Source organism: Nomascus leucogenys, chromosome 3 (assembly GCF_006542625.1).
Source record: "Nomascus leucogenys isolate Asia chromosome 3, Asia_NLE_v1, whole genome shotgun sequence".
Classification (NCBI taxonomy): domain Eukaryota; kingdom Metazoa; phylum Chordata; class Mammalia; order Primates; family Hylobatidae; genus Nomascus; species Nomascus leucogenys.
Genome location: NC_044383.1, coordinates 42,311,798 through 42,330,385, shown reverse-complemented (window position 1 = coordinate 42,330,385; position 18,588 = coordinate 42,311,798). Strand labels below are relative to the sequence as shown.

The 18,588-nt window shown below is 34.1% G+C and overlaps 1 protein-coding gene across 5 annotated transcripts in view; it reads left to right on the top strand.

Annotated features, from left to right (window-relative positions):
- PCGF5 (polycomb group ring finger 5) overlaps window positions 1-18,195 on the top strand; it is a 124,419-nt gene extending 106,224 nt beyond the window's left edge. For 4 of the 5 annotated variants that reach the window (XM_030809277.1, XM_030809273.1, XM_030809276.1 and 1 more), the window contains exons 9-10: window positions 5,458-5,517; window positions 12,166-18,195. In XM_030809277.1, coding sequence (XP_030665137.1) covers window positions 5,458-5,517; window positions 12,166-12,213 — 108 coding nt within the window. In that variant the 3' untranslated portion in view covers window positions 12,214-18,195. The remainder of the gene's footprint in view (window positions 1-5,457; window positions 5,518-12,165) is intronic. The other variant, XM_030809278.1, reaches the window with a different exon arrangement.
- The last annotated feature ends 393 nt before the right edge of the window (window positions 18,196-18,588 follow it).

The following is an 18,588-nucleotide window of genomic DNA, read 5'->3' as shown; positions in this document are numbered from 1 at the left end:
TTAAGGTTAAAGAGGTGTAAGTGGTCATCCACTGCACGACCTCTACAAGCGGCTCACTTGTTCTTTACAAGAACTCCTCGCAGAGTTGCCCCAGCTGCCATTATTTTAATGTCAAAGTATGAAAGAGCTAATTTATAGACATTTTTAGCAAGAGACTATGATTTAAATCAGTCCTTACTGTAATTACATTTCTGATTACGTATTTGTGAATAGTTTAAATTTTTTGGTTGTTTAAGGCATATTTTAATAAAAGTTCAAAAAGTGGTTCAGTAGCTATGATTCATCATTCAGGTGGAAACTAAACCAATAAACAGAAAAATTACTACCTTTTACATTTAGTGCAACAGTAAAGTAATATATTCGCCCATTTCATTTCTTGGTGTGACAAACCTGTTTTTTAGTTGCTTTCCTTCTCCAAACCTGTTTCACCCTCAGTCATCACAACCTCAATGGTTCTAAGATTGGTAGCTCCATTTTTCCAGTTGCTCAGACCAAAATCCCTGATGTCAGCACTGATTGCTGCCTTTTTCTTTCATCCATCCTTTCTTAGCAAATTCTGTAACCTTCGCCATCAAAATATACATTCAGAATCCAGCTGTGTCTCACTACGTCCACTTCGCTACTGGTCCAACCCACCATTGCCATTCTCCTAGCAAGGCTCTGTGCCACCACCCTTGCCCCACCTCTATCTTCACCTCACACAGCAGCCGGCGTGATCCTCTTAAAACAGGTTAGAACATGCCCACTCCGTTCTCTGATTCCTCCAATAATGTTTAATTTAGGTAAAATCCAGAATCTTTCTAGAGACGTACATATGTGGCCCCCATACAGTCTTCCCCAGATACTCTGTCTCCTCATTTATTCTGTCTCCCTGGCCTCACAGCACTCCAGCCACACTGGCCTGTTTTCTCAGCCACACCCCACTTGCCCTCACCTCCCCTGGTATCTACCTAATTCGTTTCCCTTATCCCCTTCACTTAAGTAATTTTCTTCTACGTCACCTTCTCATTGAGGCCTCTGACCTCCTCTAAAACTACAACCCCCTCTCCCGATGGCATTCTTACTCCCTTTTCATGCCTGATTGTTTTCCATAGTATTTCATACCACCTCTGACATATTATGCCTCTTATTTATGTTTATTGTTTGTCCTCCAAGTAAAATATAATCTGAAGACAGGGGTTTTTGTTTGTTCACTGCTAAATCTCCAGCACCTAGGGCAGTGCCCAGCATATATACTCAATCAATACTTGTTCAAAGAGTAAATTGAATAAAAATGTTATCTTTTATAAGGTAATGGTTATGCAAAATATATCCTAAAGATAATTTTTATTTATCTGAATCTCAGCTTCCTTTTTTTCTGTTAAATTTTCAATTTTTGTTCAGCTTCTGATTGTGAATTATTATAATATTAATAGATGAATTCTGACAGTTGAGTGACATGGATGAATGCAGCAGTATCACTAAAACAATCATTTCTTGATTAAGCTCCTGTAGCATATTGTTGTGATCACATCCCTTCTTATTTCATCATCCACTGCCAGCAAGATGCCAGGATGTCTGAAGAGCTCTTATTAGTCTACCTGTTGGCTAACTAGCTCTGCCTTGGGCTGGAGTCAGCTTATTTCCTAAACTAATGACCACTATGTGGTTCTTTTACTTGTTTCTATTGCTTTTTTGTATTAAACATTTTAAGCTACCCAAGATTTATTTATTTATACAAAAACAGAAGGTTAAGATTCTAATTTATTTCAAATTGTTTTTAAATCAGAAATACAATGTATTGAATATTGAATAATCCATATTTAACCTTATTGTTTTGAGATGTCACCATGTCTGTGCATATATGTGTGTATGTGTGTGTGTGCATATGTGTGTGTGTGTGTGTTCCTAGACATTGTTTTGTTCTTGTGAGCAGGTCTTACTCTGTACCAGCATTACACATCATCTACCTTTTATAAAGATCTGGCCACATAACACCCCTGTCTAAAACCCTCCAGTTGTCTACTTTCTTTGGGATAAATTTGGATGAAGTTTAAACATGTTTTATAAGGCAAATAGTTGGGCCTTCCAGGTTGCTTTATGATGTGTATTAGTACCTATTAGGGAAAAATCCCCAATTATTCTTTTGAAAATTGTGTTGACTAGTTTTACCCATTTATTCTTCCAGATGAGCTTTAGAATAGGATTGCGACTGGCATTGGGTTATATTTCTAGATTGATTTGGCTGGAATTGGCATCTTTGCGGGTTTTTTATTCTATTTGGTACTATGGGATGTCTCCTCATCTATTCTACACACTGTGAGTAGATCTGTCATTTTCTTTCCTCCTTATATTGGATACTATTCTCTGCCCCCCTGGGGTCTTTCATCTCTGAAAAGGGTACTCCATATTCAGATTACCCCTTTACCTTGCTCTGCTTCTAGCCTCTTAGGAAGAATCTCAGGATAATTGATTTTGCCTCAATTTCTCAAGTATAGTGGGGTATTTCACCTGCACCATACGTATTCTGTGCCACTGCTCTCCTTTATCTTGGGGCAGTTCCACTTCAGGCTAAGCCTGTTTTCGATGGTCCCTGCCCTCTCTAGACCCTTGTCTCCATTGTGATGCATTTTTGAAAGATTTTTATCTTTAGGAATCAAAACAAACAGCTGGTCAGACTTAGCTCTTAAAATTTTTTCAGTTCATATCAGTATTGCCACCTCAAGTTTCTATACTCAAGCTTGGCATTAATCTTTTTCTTATTAGTGGGAGAAAAAAGGGAAAAAAGCATGCTTCTTGATCTTTAATGCAAATTTAAATCATCTGAGGATCTTGGTAAAATACAGATTCTGACTCAGTAGGTCTGGGAATAAGACTCAAGATACTATATTTCCAGCAAACTCCCAGGAGACGCTAATGCATCTGGTCTTTGGACCATCCTTTGAGTAATAGTGTTTCAGGAGATGTGATCTGTGACTACTGACTTTCCCTGTAGTTTCCACATCTATAAACTGAGAATGCAGAATTACAGAATCAGATCTCAGTTTGGAAGAGACTTATGTTATGTCATCTGATCTGTCATCCATCAAATACTTGGACTTTCTTCACAATATTCATACCCAGGGGTCATCACATTTTTTGAAACATAAATGGAATCATATGTGTTGTTTTACAACTTATTTAAAATTTGATAATGTGTCTTGTGCAGAATCAGTAAACTTTGAAACAATTTTTAATACATTAATAGTATTCCTTTTGTGGCTGTAGCATAATTTGATTAACACACTCCTTTGATGGACACTTAGATTTTTTTCAAATTTTTTGACATTACAAACAAGGTGTTCTGGTGCCTACTACACATATGCAAGCATATCCATTGGTTAGATTCTTAGAAGTAGATTTTCAACAGAGTATGCATGTTTTAAATTTTGATAGATACAAATTGTCCTCTGAAAAGGTTTTAGTGGATATTATTTGAAATTTATAATCATACCAATAATGTATGAGAGTGCCCATTTTCTGACATCCTCCCCAACACTGCATATCATCTATTTTATATTTCTTCTGTGAACTTGCCTATCATATTCATTCCCTTGGTTGTTTTTCATCATGTTTGTCTTTTTGTTAATGACTTCTAGGATCTCTTTATGTGTTCTGAATATGAATCTTTTGCTGTTATGTGTTACAGCTATTTTCTTCCAGTTGTGTCCTGCTTCCTGGTTTTGCCTCAGTTTTTTGATTCTTTCAAATTTGGGTAAAACTAAGAATTAATGAAATATTATATACTAAAGTGTTTAGCAGAGTGTCTGACGTGATAGATGTTATTTTATTAATAGCTTATGCATATTAACATTTATTATGATTATAATTCTCTCCTCCTTCACTTAGTTTCATCCCTGAGAGCTTATTGTCAATATCTCTATCCAGCCTTAGCTTTCATCGTGGACTCACGTTCTTCCTGCTCACCTTTTCTTGGGTACTTCTCAGTACAGCCCCCTTTTCCCAGCTCATCCTGATTTAGTTTTATCTCTTCCAGCAACCTCTGCCAGTCCGGCACATAAAGTTACTACACCATGCTTGTCTTCCTTTGCTTTATTTGCATTAGTAGACAATTGTAAGAAAAACAAGTATATACATCTTGACTGATACCAAAGAGATCAATAGAAAAAAAAAAAAGAATCACTTAGTGAAATTGCCACTTTCCAGCTTACTCTTGTTGACCCTGTTTAGGATTTTCAATGTTACGCAAAGTCTGATAGACCAGAGCTTGGGGACTCTTCAGAGAGAAAGGAGAAGGTTGCTAAAGGAGAGCCGAGCTGAGCCCGCCTTACAGCATGTTGATGTACACTGTACCCAAAACCAAGGACTGACTGCTAGAGAAAAAAATTACTAAAGTATTTTGGGAAAATAGAAAATTCCTTAAATTTTATTTAAAAGGCTACAAATATATTTGTTTTAATCAATGCTTATTTAAATCTTTCAAAGTATATCTTTTAAAAACCTACTTTGCTGTGTTAGAAATACCCTGGTTAATTTGTATCTTATATTTTTTATGTATTTAATTTTTTCCATTTTGAAAAGTATGCAATGTTGAATTCATATATGCATAATTTTAAAGTATACATTTTATGTTTTATAGTCCAATTACAATTAAAATTATATTTAATAAGAGTTTAGCATAGTATTTAAGAATTAGGACTTGGGAATGATTTTTTTAAATGTGAATAAACTGTTTTAAAATAGTAGGTTTACAAATGAATCTACTCAATAGTTTTAAAGTGTGTTCACTCATTGCTTTACTCATAAAACATCTGATGGCCGATGTATGCCAGTTCTGGGCCTTAGCTATTAAGACCACAAATGTGACTAAAATATAGATCTAATGCTATATATATATATATATATATATATATAAAATCTAATATATATATATAATCTAATATGTATATATATAAAATCTAATGCTAATATAATCAGCAATATAAAGCAATATGAAGAACCTACTATACAACAGAAAATAGATGCCTTATAGTTTGAGCAGAGTTCCATGTCCCTCTCAGAGCTCTGATTTCCTTGAACAGTATTACTTTCAGGGGAAGTTGAAGAAGAGATCTAGGAGAGAGTGATCAGAGGAAGGGATGGAAGAAAGAGGATGTCCCTCGTGTATGCAAGAAGTGAGGTTTTCCCAGGAAATAGTATTTGTAAAGGATATGGAAAGGAGAGGCCACCATTTTTGCATTTGCAGAATATTAAACAAAACTCATATCTAGATGCTAAAATTACTTCAAGCTAAATTTTACCAGTTACTAAGTTATTAAAATCTTTTTTTCAAAAACAACCACCATTTTTTTGGAAAGTGTTTATTTACCATTAATCATGTTGACTCTGTGTTTGACGTTAAACTATTTTAAATAATCAATTTTAAATATGTGTCCAGTTGTGGATGCCTCTTATCTGATGAGTTCATCTCCTCCGCAGTTTCGGTGTCTGAACTGCTCAGCTTCGCAAGTCTGCTCTCAGGATGGCCCTTTGTATCAGGTAAGAGGCACTCACGACTGTACATATGACCATCATGACACCATGGCGGTGAGCACGTTCATCCCAAACTCAATTCCTAAGACATTTAACTTTGTAAAACTGTTACTGGAGCTACAAAAACTTATCTTTTCAACTTATATACCCAAGATTTCCCATTATTTTAGTTCTCCTGAATTATCTATTTAATTTTACTGAACTAAAAATTAGAAATGTTAAGGCTATTATTTATGAATCAGGAATTTTTAATAATTACTACTTTCAGTCCTTGAGAAATCTCTACTCCATATTGGATTTTGAGATGTTACTTTCTTTGTATGAATGTTATTTTTCAGTGAATCATTCAACCACAAGTGAAATATAAAATGCCAAATTAGGTGAAGCTAAATAACAGCAACAGCTGATTCTAATTATGAGCTTGCTTATTAGCCCTTCCCTAGTACTTTACTTGGGTTACCTCTTTAAAAATGATAGTGAGCTAATTTAATAATGCACTAAGAAAAGTTGAACATATGTCTGAGGAAAGTTTATCTGATAAATATACATTTTAAAAATTTGGGAAACAGACAAGGGTATAGTAAAGATTATTGTTGGGTACAGACATGATTGATGATCAGCCTTAACCCTGTGAATTAATCATACCATTTCTTTAAAATATCCATTGTTGGGCCAGGCATGGTGGCTCATGCCTGTTAATCCCAGTGCTTTGGGAGGCTGAGGATGTAGGATTGCTTGAGGCCAGGAATTCGAGACCAGTCTGGGCAATATAGCAGGACAAAAAAAATTTTTTTTAATAAATTTTAGGCCAGACACGGTGGCTCACCTCAGTAATCTCAGCATTTTGGGAGGCAGAGGCGGGCAGATCTCTTGAGTCCAGGAGTTTGAGACCAGCCTTGACAACATGGTGAAACCCTGTCTCTACAAAAAGTACAAAAATTAGCTGGGTGTGGTGGCACACCCCTGTAGTCCCAGCTACTAAGGAGGTTGAGGCAGGAGGGTCGCTTGAGCCCAGGAAATGGAGGTTGCAGTGAACTGAGATTGTGCCACTGCACTCCAGCCTGGGTGACAGAGCAAGACTCTGTCTCAGACAAACAAATAAATAATAAAATAATAAAATCCATCGTTCTTTTATTTCAGTAATTAAAGTAGTCTTCATCTTTATTTCCTTGGAGCCAGGGAGAAAGGATAATTGTAATTATACAACAAACTTAACTGGCATACTTACCTCCAGTGTTACAGTTTTGGAGTTGGGACAAATGAATGTATGTTAGGCATTAAAAGAATCACTTGAAATTGCTAATTGAAAATGTTTAATTAGCAGCTTATCTAGAATTTTCTTCAGCCTTTTGTCAGTGCCATGATATGGGAATTCTCATGCCTTCATTAAAATGTGTGCTTTTTGATACATACTCTTTAAGTCCTAGCTTTTCAGCAATCTAGTAAGTAAATTTAACATCTCTGAAGGCCAAGTCTGAGGGAGAAAGATCATTCTTCTCTTTATGCAGATAAGGGTCTGGGGTAAATAATTTAACTGAGCTGGTGAAATTTGTGTATATCCGAGGTGTAGAGATGTTTCAGCTGCTTTAGCCTCATGGCTGATTTGGGAATGCTGAATTGTAACGATAACACTGCCTGTAGCTATAACCTGTGCAATATGTGGCTTTCTGCTTTTACTCTTGGTGTTGATGCCTATGTATTTCCTTAGAAATGAAGATGTCCTTAAACCATGATCCAAAGTATTAGAGAAAAACTGGAGTGAGACCCAATTTCTAAATCCATACAAATTTCCTTTTCTTCCTTCAACACCTCATTAATGGCTCATTAATAGTCTTCATTAATAGTCCTGTAAGGAAATTGAACTTGTAGCTAATAGGATGCACCCTTAACTTCCTGAAAGGATACCTAAATGGTTTTATGTTCAGAATTCTCTCTAATTTTCAAGGAATATATCATTCCTATGCTGTATCTATTGTTAATCATTAGAAAAGGTGGAATCCTTCCACGTTGCCATTCTTAATAGCAAAAACTGACAGAGAACCCACAATTAGAAAACTGGTACCAAATCTTATTTTGAATATAAATAGATGATAAATAATGCACTAATATAGTAATATAATAGTAAACCAAGGCCTAATATCATTTTTATCAGAAATGAAGGAATGACAATATTGGGAGAAGGGGATTAAATATATATATATATATATAATATACATATATTTTATACATATATACTCTAGGTTAAAAATCATCAGTAGATACTGAAAAGGTGTTTGATAAAGTTCAATGTGAAGTCCTGATGTTTTCCTATTGAAAAGTCTTTCAAAACAACAGAAAATTGAAATAATTATACAAAGGAATATTCTTTATGATTACCTAGATTCATCAATTAACATTTTGCCACATTTTTTGCCTCCTCTTCCCCTCTCTTTCTCTTCTCATCTCCTTATTAATTAGTCTATGTATGTATATATATATGTATAATAGTACATTACATTTTATAGAGATGCCAGTTCATCCCACAATTAAATTATAAAGTTAAATGTAATTCCAAACACACTTTTACCAGATCTTTGTTTAACTTGACAAAGTCAGTCATTCTAAAGCTCATAAGGAAATATCAACAGGTGCTTCTGATCAATCATGTTTTTACATGAGTAATGAGAGGGAATGTGTACTACCACATACTAAAACATATTTTAAAGCTGAAGTAATTAAAATAAGGTCTTGCCTTAAACATAGACATATGAATAAAAAGAATAGCTCAGCAACAGACCCTAGTATGTATGAGTCTGTAAAGAGGGTATTTCAAATTAATGCAGTAAAATGATTAATTTAACAAATATCTATTGAGTCTTATGCATTGGGCAGTCTTCTAGGCCTTTGAGGTAACAGAAGTAAAAATGAACACAAATCTTTTCTTTCATGGAACTTACACTAATGATGGTAACGGACAAAAAATAAACAGGTTAAAACTTATAGTGTTAGAAGAAAAAGTAAAATAGATAAATCGAATAGTTTTGATAAGATAGCCAAGAGAAGCCCTCTTTGAGGTGGTGGATTGTTGATCAAAAGAAATTGAGAGACGTTGCCATGTGAATATCTGAGGTAGAGCACTGAAGGCTGAGGGAACACACTGCAAAGGCCCTGAGAATTGATTATGTCTGGTTATTTGAGAATTGCAAGGAGGCCAGTGGGGCTGGAGCACGACAGTGCAGAGGGGGCTGATTGGTAATAGTGTACTCAGGAATGTAATGTAGGGTACAGATCTAGTAGGGCTTATTTTCAATTAATTATACTGAGACTGTGGGTGGGGAATTCAATTCTACCTCACGTTTTATATCAGTATAGGTTTATGATGGCTCAAAATGGTAAATATTTTAAATGATACTATAAAAGATCAAGAAGAAAATATAGTTGAAGAACTGATCTCAGAGTGGGGATGGCCTTTCACATTGTACCTAAAAAAAATTGAATTGACTATTAATATTAAAAGCACATGGCAAAAATATCATAAAATATATTTGCAATGTATGATAGAAAAAGGTTTAATATTAATACATAAAGAATTCATACAGATATGTAAGAAAAAGCTAAGCTTTTCATAAAAATGAGCAAAGGACATGATCAGGCAAGATACACAAGAAGGAAACACAATGGGCTAATAAACATATAAAAATGATTAACTTTCTTAGAAGTCAAGAAATGAAAAAAAATACTATCTTATGCTTATTAAATTGCCAAATTTAGAGGTGGGAAAAGATAGTACTCATTATTGATGAAGCTAGAGAGGAATGGGCATTCAGATTTCTTTTAAAAATGTAGAAAAATAAAGCTACATTTTTTTTTTTTTTTTTTGAGATGGAGTCTCACTCTGTTGCCAGGCTGGAATGCAGTGGCGCGATCTTGGCTCACTGCAGCCTCCGTCTCCCAGGTTCAAGTGATTCTCCTGCCTCAGCCTCCTTAGTAGCTGGGATTACAGGCATGCGCCACCATGCCTGGCTAATTTTTTTTTTTTTTTTTGTATTTTTAGTAGAGGCGGGGTTTTACCATGTTAGCCAGGATGTTCTTGATCTCTTGACCTCGTGATCCGCCCGCCTCGGCCTCCCAAAGTGCTGAATTACAGGTGTGAGCCACTGCGCACAGCCAGAACTACCTTCTTGAAGACCAGTGTAAAAGTATTTATCAAAAAGCCCTTTAAAATATGTATGCTGTTTGAACTAGCAGTTCCACTTTTAGGAATCTATCCTGGGGCAAAAGAAATAGATCAGTGGGTTAAGATTAAGTTATAATAGCAAAGGAAAAAAGGACTAAACTCAAATGTACAGCAAAAGGAGACTTACTGATAACTCACAGTTCATTTCTATAACAGCATAATATACAGCTGTTGAAAATTATGTAGGACCGTACCAAATGGTATGGAAATAGGTTTGTGGAATTGCTAAATGGATAAAAAATTTAAGTGATACTAAATAATATGTTTAGCATGATTCCAGTTTTGAAAAGAAAAAAACGAATGTAGATAAAATGAGTAGAGGAATATACACTAAAATTATTATGGTAGTTATCTTTGGATGGTAGGATTTAAATATTTTTCCTTTTTTTCTTGATACCATTCTGTATTTTCCAAATCTACACTCAAAACAAGTTTTGACAAAAATAATTCATTCTTTAAGGAAAAAAGTACATCAAAGACAGTTTTATCATTTTCTAAAATTATTTGAAGTATATTCTCTGAAAGTATCTGTTCTTTATTTTTATTACATAATGAGCCTTGAGGACTAGAAACTGAAATGTAGGTCTATTTAGTGCAGTCACTTAACACTAAGAGGTAATTATATGCCATATTTCATTATTGTTAGTGTGGTGCCATTTTATTTCAAAAAACCAAAACACAAATAGAACTTAAAATATATCTTTACAATTTTCAGTGTTGTGACACATTTCAATAAAATTATTAAACTTCATATGTTCTTATAGAACACACAACAAATGGCTACTTGGAGGAGAAAACAAAATCATTTTCAGCCCGAAACAGAAAATCCCAAGCATTGCCAGTCAAGCCATTTTACTTCCCTCTGTACCTTTATCCCTAGTAGAATTAATGGATACTTCTATATATGATGAATGCATTCTAAAATGAGTGGCTTATGTATTTGCAGAAAGTGTGCAGATTCAATAGAATCAGGAATCAAATGCAAAACTAGAGCAGTTATTATAGTGAAGGGCAAGCTGTGGGTTGGGTGAGGCAGAATGGAAAGATATTGGTCATCTCAGAATCTCGCTGGGCTTCAGAAACATCCAGAGTTTAGTAAAATGGAGATATCTGTGTCTTGCTCCCTCCCAGGTATTCTGATTCAGGGGGAACTAAATAAAGTTTAAAATAAAAACAAATAAAACCAGAACAGTTTTAGAAGTTTTAGACCCTGGAAACCCTGAGAGACTGTCTGAGACTTTTACTCCAGCCCTTAGACAGCTGTAGTAGCATCTGCTGTACTTCACCTGGGAGAGCAAGACCTAGAGCATTTGTATTCCTGCCCTCTAGTTCCATCCTGAGCTGAATGGTTACAGATTCCAACACTGAGTCTTCCCGATGTGTAGCATAGCTATAGTAAACACTGAAATGGTCATTTTCAGGATTGTTAAATCTCAGTCTAGCCCTTTTATCTATATGAAAGAATACAAAGTTCTCTATACGGTATTTTTATATTCATGTATACCAAGATGGAGAAACATTAGTCAGTGACCATCTCAGCCCCTTCTTGATTCCATAAAAGTAGCTCCTCAAATTTCAAGAGGGGGTATCTGCAGCTTTAAGAAAAGGAAAACCACTGATGTTTTGGTTCTACAAGATATGGTACAGGGTAAAAACAAACGCAGAGGTAGCGTGGCATATGCTATATGCCTTTATCCCAAAGAAGCTGCTTCCTCTCTAGTTCTGTATGATAGCCAGATATATGATACCTTTTCTACATAGTGACATGAAAAACAATATGACCCATTCAGTTATTTTATGTAATAGTCAAATCCAAATGTTTATTAGTATCAACTGTTGAAAGGAGGTAGTGACCTAAATGTTTCATGTAACAATCATCTACTTTTTCAATATTTTTAAAGGATCATTAAAATAAATTTTAAATTAAAAAAATGTGCCAAACTTGTAAGAAATATGATTTGTGAACACTACTCCAGTTTTACAGGTTCCTAGCAGAGGGGGTCTCTTCATTGATTTGTGATTTAGTGGGCTCTCACCAGCCTAAGCTGTAGTGGAATCCAGGCTGCTGAGTTGTCTTGTTCGCCTCATAGGGTTACTAATTGAATGCCTATAAGCGGGGTATGTAACTTTCGGTCCTTCCCAGTTCTTGCCTCTCCTAAGTGTTGTGCTAGTACGAGTCATATATACAACCTGTATGATGTCTGTAGGACTTTGAACTTGACCTCTGCTGCATATTATTGAAAACTTGACTGATTCTAGAAAAATAATGGCAATCAAAAGAAATAGAGTTTTAATGGTAACTCAAATTTTAACTGTTGTAATCACTAGAACCAGGAAATATTGTAAATTATAACTCCAAATTCTTAAAATATTTTGTATATAAACTGTATCGTTTTTATCCAAATAAGTCTTATTCATTATCTGTCTTTATTTTGTAGTCATACCCTATGGTATTGCAGTATCGACCAAGAATTGATTTCGGTTAGACCAAGGGGCCCAGACCTCACTGAGATGAATCCTGCACTATTTGTTTACTCGTCAACAGATTGCACAGTTAACGGTGTGTGGACTAGAGGAACAAACCAGATTTTCAGCATGCAAATAAGGCCATTGTCTATCTCTAAATTGTCAGTTGCATTCATGTTGTTTCTATTAGGAGCAAACCAAGTGCCATTCTGCTACTGAACCATCTGCATAAGGTATTTGTGTTGTCTCAAAGTGTGCAAGTCATGGTAAAAATCAGTTAGCTGTGCCGCCATGATTCAGCCTTCTGAATATTTTGCTTGCCTGTTCCAAAATTGTTCTAATGTTTAATTACACTAGTAAAATGGCTCAATTTTTGTGGTGTTGCAGTTTTCACATACTTACTCTTTTATTCTTGTTTAAATAGTGTACTGTACAAGAAACTAATAATTATATCTTGAAATTATTTTGTATGGAAATACATTTAGAAAAGTGGTTTTTGAGCCACTGTCTTGTTCTTGGTAAGCTTTTTGTGTGAAAAAAATTCATTCTTGAGTGTGCAAGTCCTTTTGCCAAGAATTCCAATTATTCTGTAACATTAGAGCACAACATAATTGTAGACATTCTAAGCATCTGTCCGTGTAGTCTACCAATTGCACAAGGAAGGCATGTTAGCCCTCCAGATTGAAAATGTATGTGACCTCTTGAACTGAAGTTAGATTCCCAACCATTCAAAATGTTGGCAGCTGATCACATTTACTTCTGATAAAATTAATGTGTAAGTAAGGTTAATCTTCTTTCATAATGCCTTATGACAAGCAGGTGCTGCTTCATGAAACGTCATTGTATAGCCCATTTCATGTATCGTTACATTGTTGCTGTCATTTAATGAGTGCATTATTTCTCTTTTTAAGTTGGCCTTAGGTATATGTCATTGTGGCATGCAGAGGGTTATGATGATTTTAAATATTAGGATTTTTAGAGCACATAACATTAGCTATTTTATAGATTTCAAAAGTCTCAAAACAGTTGTAGATTAAAACTGTTAGTTACCTTTCATATTTCCAAACTATGTGCATAAAATAGAATAAATGCAGTATAGAACTATGCTAACCAAAATTAATAGGTTAAGTGTATTTTATTTTAAATCCTGTAGTAATTGGGGAAATGAGAAGATTATTATTTTATACATGAGTTCATTAAGATCAGAAATACAAAATGTCTTGTATTTTGCAGTTTTGTTAAGTCTTCCATTCATTTTAGGATTAGTCTGCAAGTCAAAGAAAGTCTTGTTACATTAAATTATATGAAAACTGTCATTTTAAATCTTTTAATATTTACAGTTTTCAAAAACCTTACTTGGAAATTGCTTTGAAACAAGCTAACCTTTGAAACTTAGGAAAAAATCTTGAAAGTTAGGAAAAATATTTGAGAAATATGACATGAGCACAATCTGTGTGTTACACACATTTAGTTTTTATACTGCATATGTGGTAAATGTGTCACATTTTCCAGTAAAATGTATCAGAAATCAATGCCTTCTGAATTTCAAAATGATTCTTAGAAGTAAGATATTGTACAACTCTAGCAAACATACAAAATACAGCTAAATCTTAATATATTTCACTATGTAAAAGGCTGAAACTTCATAATTATCTTTTCCTTCTATCTTTTTTCGAGTCAAAAGTCTATTAAATTTTTCTGTTGCTCTAACTTTGGGGAAAAAGGTTATGGCAATACTTTAACTTTGTTTTGTTAGATTGTTTTTGTTCTTGGAATGGCTCACAAGCAGAATTTAAAAGGCAGATTTTCATTAACTATAAATGGCTGAAAAAACTGAATTTACTATCTAGCTACAGAAATTATTTTTCTATGCTGTGAAACTCAGTTCCCAGACATCCCTAAGAACTTTTACAAATTATTATAAATTTGTCACACCTAGGTCAGTGATTAAAATAGTGTTTTGCAAATAGAATTTTAATTAACTCAAAATGAATTAAGAGTGCGTTTTAAAAATCACAAGTGAGACTTTAATGTTTTGGCCCCCCAGCCAAAACTTAATGGCCATAAATGAATTTTATCTACAAAATCTCTTTAAATTTGGCCGGTTGCCTTGTCATGTAATTTCACTATTTTCCAAGGAAATATATAGGAAGCAATTATGAAACTGAGAATAGTTGTATATAGAATTCTTTTGTTCACTGATAATGCATTAACATTTTTATTGAAATGCAATGGAATATGTGCCAAAACACGTGAAAAGCTTACATAAAGAAAGGCATCAATTGTTGTTTGGAGAAAGGTACACATTTTTTTGATGGTCCTAGTACTAGAATCACAGATTTCTTCAACTGACTTATTTTGGTATATTCAACTACAGCTTTCTAAGGATAGGACTACTTTCATGTCTAGTAATACACTGTATTCCCCGTTAATTATCCCTTAAGTCAGATTGTAGAATTTGCAAGAAACTAGGTATAGAAAAAATGTACAGGCAACTTTTGTGGTTAGCTTTATAAATTTAGGGTGCTTATAAAATGAATTCTTTATATAAATAACCTATAAGAATTATCTGAATCTGTAACATCAGAGACTAAAACTAAAAGTTTTCTTTAATCTGTTGTTTCTTAAGCAATAAACTGAAAGACCTTTACTTCCATAAAAGATTTTGTTATCTCTTTTATCTGCCTTAGAAATTATAAGTCTAAAAGTGTCAAGGGAACTTAGATATAAAGAATGACTGTGGTTTATAAACATTGCTTTAATTGAAGTAATCACATCAGTTAATAGAGAAATCAAAATATGTATGGTCTTTTCTCTAGATTAGCAAAACACCTTTACAAAGTAAGAAAAAATAAACTAAAGTGCTCATTGATGAGGTAATACTCAGTCTGGAGTACAGGTAACTTGGGTAATGCCTTTTAACTACTCTTAGAGGAGTATATTATTTCTTTATACATTAAGCATCTATCCCATAGTAATGTGCCACATTTTATAAACGTAATGACTTTGCTCAACTACATTACACACTCAAATGTAATCTAAACTTAAACTGATTAAGGAAAAAAGTGTGTTATATAATATTGTGAACTGTTTAGCTTTACTGAAATATTTAAGAGAAAGTGCCTCATTACTAAAGTGCATTTCTGTTTTAAATTTACTGCATAAAGTTTGAGTTATCTGTACCTGTCTCTTATGAATGGTTTCATATCTAAATAGGCTCTTGTAAGTTAATTTTTTTGGAAGATTTTCATAAGAATATAGATATCACCAAAGACATTTTACAGTAAATTAATAACCATGTTGGAGAGACGGTTTTAACAGTTTGGAGGTTGGAAATTTTTAGATTGCAATTTAATTTTATATAGTTAGGCAATAACCTTGATTAATTGCTAAAATATCACCAAAGAAAGGCTTTAAACTGAATTTTCTTGGTGAGATCAGTCAAATTCAGGCTTTTCTTGCAATAATCAGAACACACTTGCTTTCAAATATGTTCATTGTTTTTCAGCATCATCTAACAGATCTTAGGAAATCCTCAAAGATGAGAAAGAGGTAAACACAACAAATAGCCTTCCTCTGCATGAAAAGTGAGAGAAATACATACTTTGAAAAGAAAGTTCAGATTTTTAATTTGAGAGACTTTTTAGTTCATGGAGGCAGTGTAAACTAAAATTAAACTTAGATTTAGCTCCTGTATTCGTCACAATATGAGAAATTTTATTAAAGGCAGACTTTGGTAAAAGTGCCAACACACTTACTTGTATAGAAAAGAGTTCATTCTATGGGATTTATATAAGTAAGTGCTTTTTCTATATTCAAAATATTTCATAAGGGCCTGTGGTTTTTTTCCCCTTAAAAAGCAACTCTAGGCTGGGCACAGTGGCTCATGCCTGTGATCCCAGCACTTTGGGAGGCCAAGGCAGGTGGATCACTTGAGGTCAGGAGTTTGAGACCAGCTGGTCAACATGGTGAAACCCCATCTCTACTAAAAATGCAAAAATTAGCCAGGTGTGGTGGCACGCGCCTGTAATCCCAGCTACATGGGAGGCTGAGGCAGGAGAATCTCTTGAACCCAGGAGGCGGAGGTTGCAGTGAGCCACGATTACACCACTGCACTCCAGCCTGGGTGACAGAGCGAGTCTCCATCTCCAAAAAAATGCAACTCTTGGTCTTGTTTCTCAGCACTTAGTTTATTGTTATTAGAATTTAGCCATACAGCCAACTTTGACAAAATGGGTCACAGAACAAGCATGTACATCAAGAGGAAGTTCCGTATCCCCCTTGTACCGTTTCTCCTTGGGAATTCATGCTATGGGCTACCTTAAAGGTAAAACTCATCTTATGGAGTCTTTCTGATAGGTCACTAGGTAAATCTCCTTGGATAGGGTGAAAATGGATGCACACTCTATTACATACTCTGGTTTATCATAAGGAATTTTCCAGAAAGCTAAACTTTATACTAATAAGATATTGGTTGGTAGTAGGAACTTCAAAAGTGAATGAGTTTGCCATAACTTTAATTTTCTGGATTAGAAACACAAAACTTGAAATGCAATTATCAATATTTTGTAATATATATTCCCACAGTTTGGGTAAAAATAAGGAACATGTCTGCTAGATCTGGTTTATGAAAAAGTGAAAAATATTAAATACACCAGAGACTCAAACCCTTTCAAGGCACACAATAACTGTTTCTGGATTTACCTGACAAACCTAGTTGAGTAGCATTTTGACGGAAAACATCAGACTGAAAGTTCATTCAAATGTACTTAAATGTACAATACAGTGTTCAATAGTTTTTACTGCAGTGATGTTTTTCCAATAATTTAAGTAATTCTCTTCCTAGTGTAATACAGTTTTCATAAATAATGTTTACTTGCTTTCCTTATATTTTCAAATAAAATTAAAATGCTCGAGCACTTCCTTTCAGAAAGTTATAAAATTAAAAATAATTATTTTAAATACTTGTTCAAATGTGTCTGTATACTCGCTATGCCCCTTTTTCTATAATTCCAAACTGAGACTGATTTTTCAGAGATTTTTAATTTTAATAATTTTAAATCTAGAATCAAGTGAAACAGATATGTTAAATACTGAGTCTAGTTTTCTTCCATCTTATGGAGCTTCATGGAATAAGAAACTCATCTAGTGCAAATGAAGATTAAATATTTCGGGGTGATGGAGAGATAGTCAACAAATTTATTTATCCATCCTCTGCACATCAGTCCACTGGAGCAGGAGTTCTACACATTAAAAATGTAATGGGATCAGCCTAGCATTGTTTGGGGTCGGTTTTCTTTTGTTGTATTTTTTAGAATGGGGGTGGGGGCCTAAGTGTCCTTATGAAGCTGTGGTCCACGACAGGAGCCTGTTGGGGGAGTACCAGGGTTCTGCTGCTTTCCTGCATCTGAGCAACACAACAGAGATCATCAGTTTTAAATAGAGTAGCCCTCGCAATCAAAATATCATAGAATATATTGTAAAGTTATGTTGCTAATTTTCCTTTGAAATATAAAATATTTTAAGCTTTTTGTCAAAAGTGGTAACATCTTAATACAAATAAAAACCTTTTTGTGGTTGTAAGATTTAGCTTATAAATCATTCAAATTGAAGTGAAAGAATTACCAGGTCATTGTTAATGACTTAGTCTATTAAGAATATATGTATTTTTGTAAAGGAAAAGCACTTGTAGATATTTAATCAGTACAAGATATGTCTTTTGCAGAAATAAAATGCTGCTTAGAGATTCTCTTTAAATATTTTTTATTTTTGTGCTCAAATGTATTTTCTGTTGATCTATGGAATGTTCTGTACAAAGCTGTATGTTTGTACTGTTGGGCTAGATACTTTTTTTTTAAATCTGGACTTAGCCAAGTATATTTCACCATGTTAAAATACAGTATCTTTGTTATTAAAAATTAAATTGCATAATTTATTATTGTTTGTCATCTTTAATATTAGTCGCTGTAGATTGCAGCCTTCATTAAATGTATCTCCTTTAAGTACTAGTCCTGTAGCAAATTTTATTGAAATTTATTGAGTATTTGAGATCATAAATATTTTCTAAGGATTATTCAGCTATTTATTTTAAAATGGCACGCTGTCCCTCAAATACTACTTAAGGTGTATAGACACACACACCCTTGAAGAATTTTTTGTTTTGTTAGATTAATCAACTCCAAAAATCCTTTTGAAAGTAATTAGGAATCAAAGGCAGGCCCAAGTGAATTGAAAGAAAGACTGTTTCCTTCAGCCAGTTAGATAGCCAAGCTTTGTTTTATTAATACTTTCCATGTACACTTGCCTCAGGAATTCATTAGGCCAAAGCAAAACATTTATGTCAGGAACACTGTGATGGTTTCTAGCTCAGCCCCATTGTGATTTTTGATGCCTGA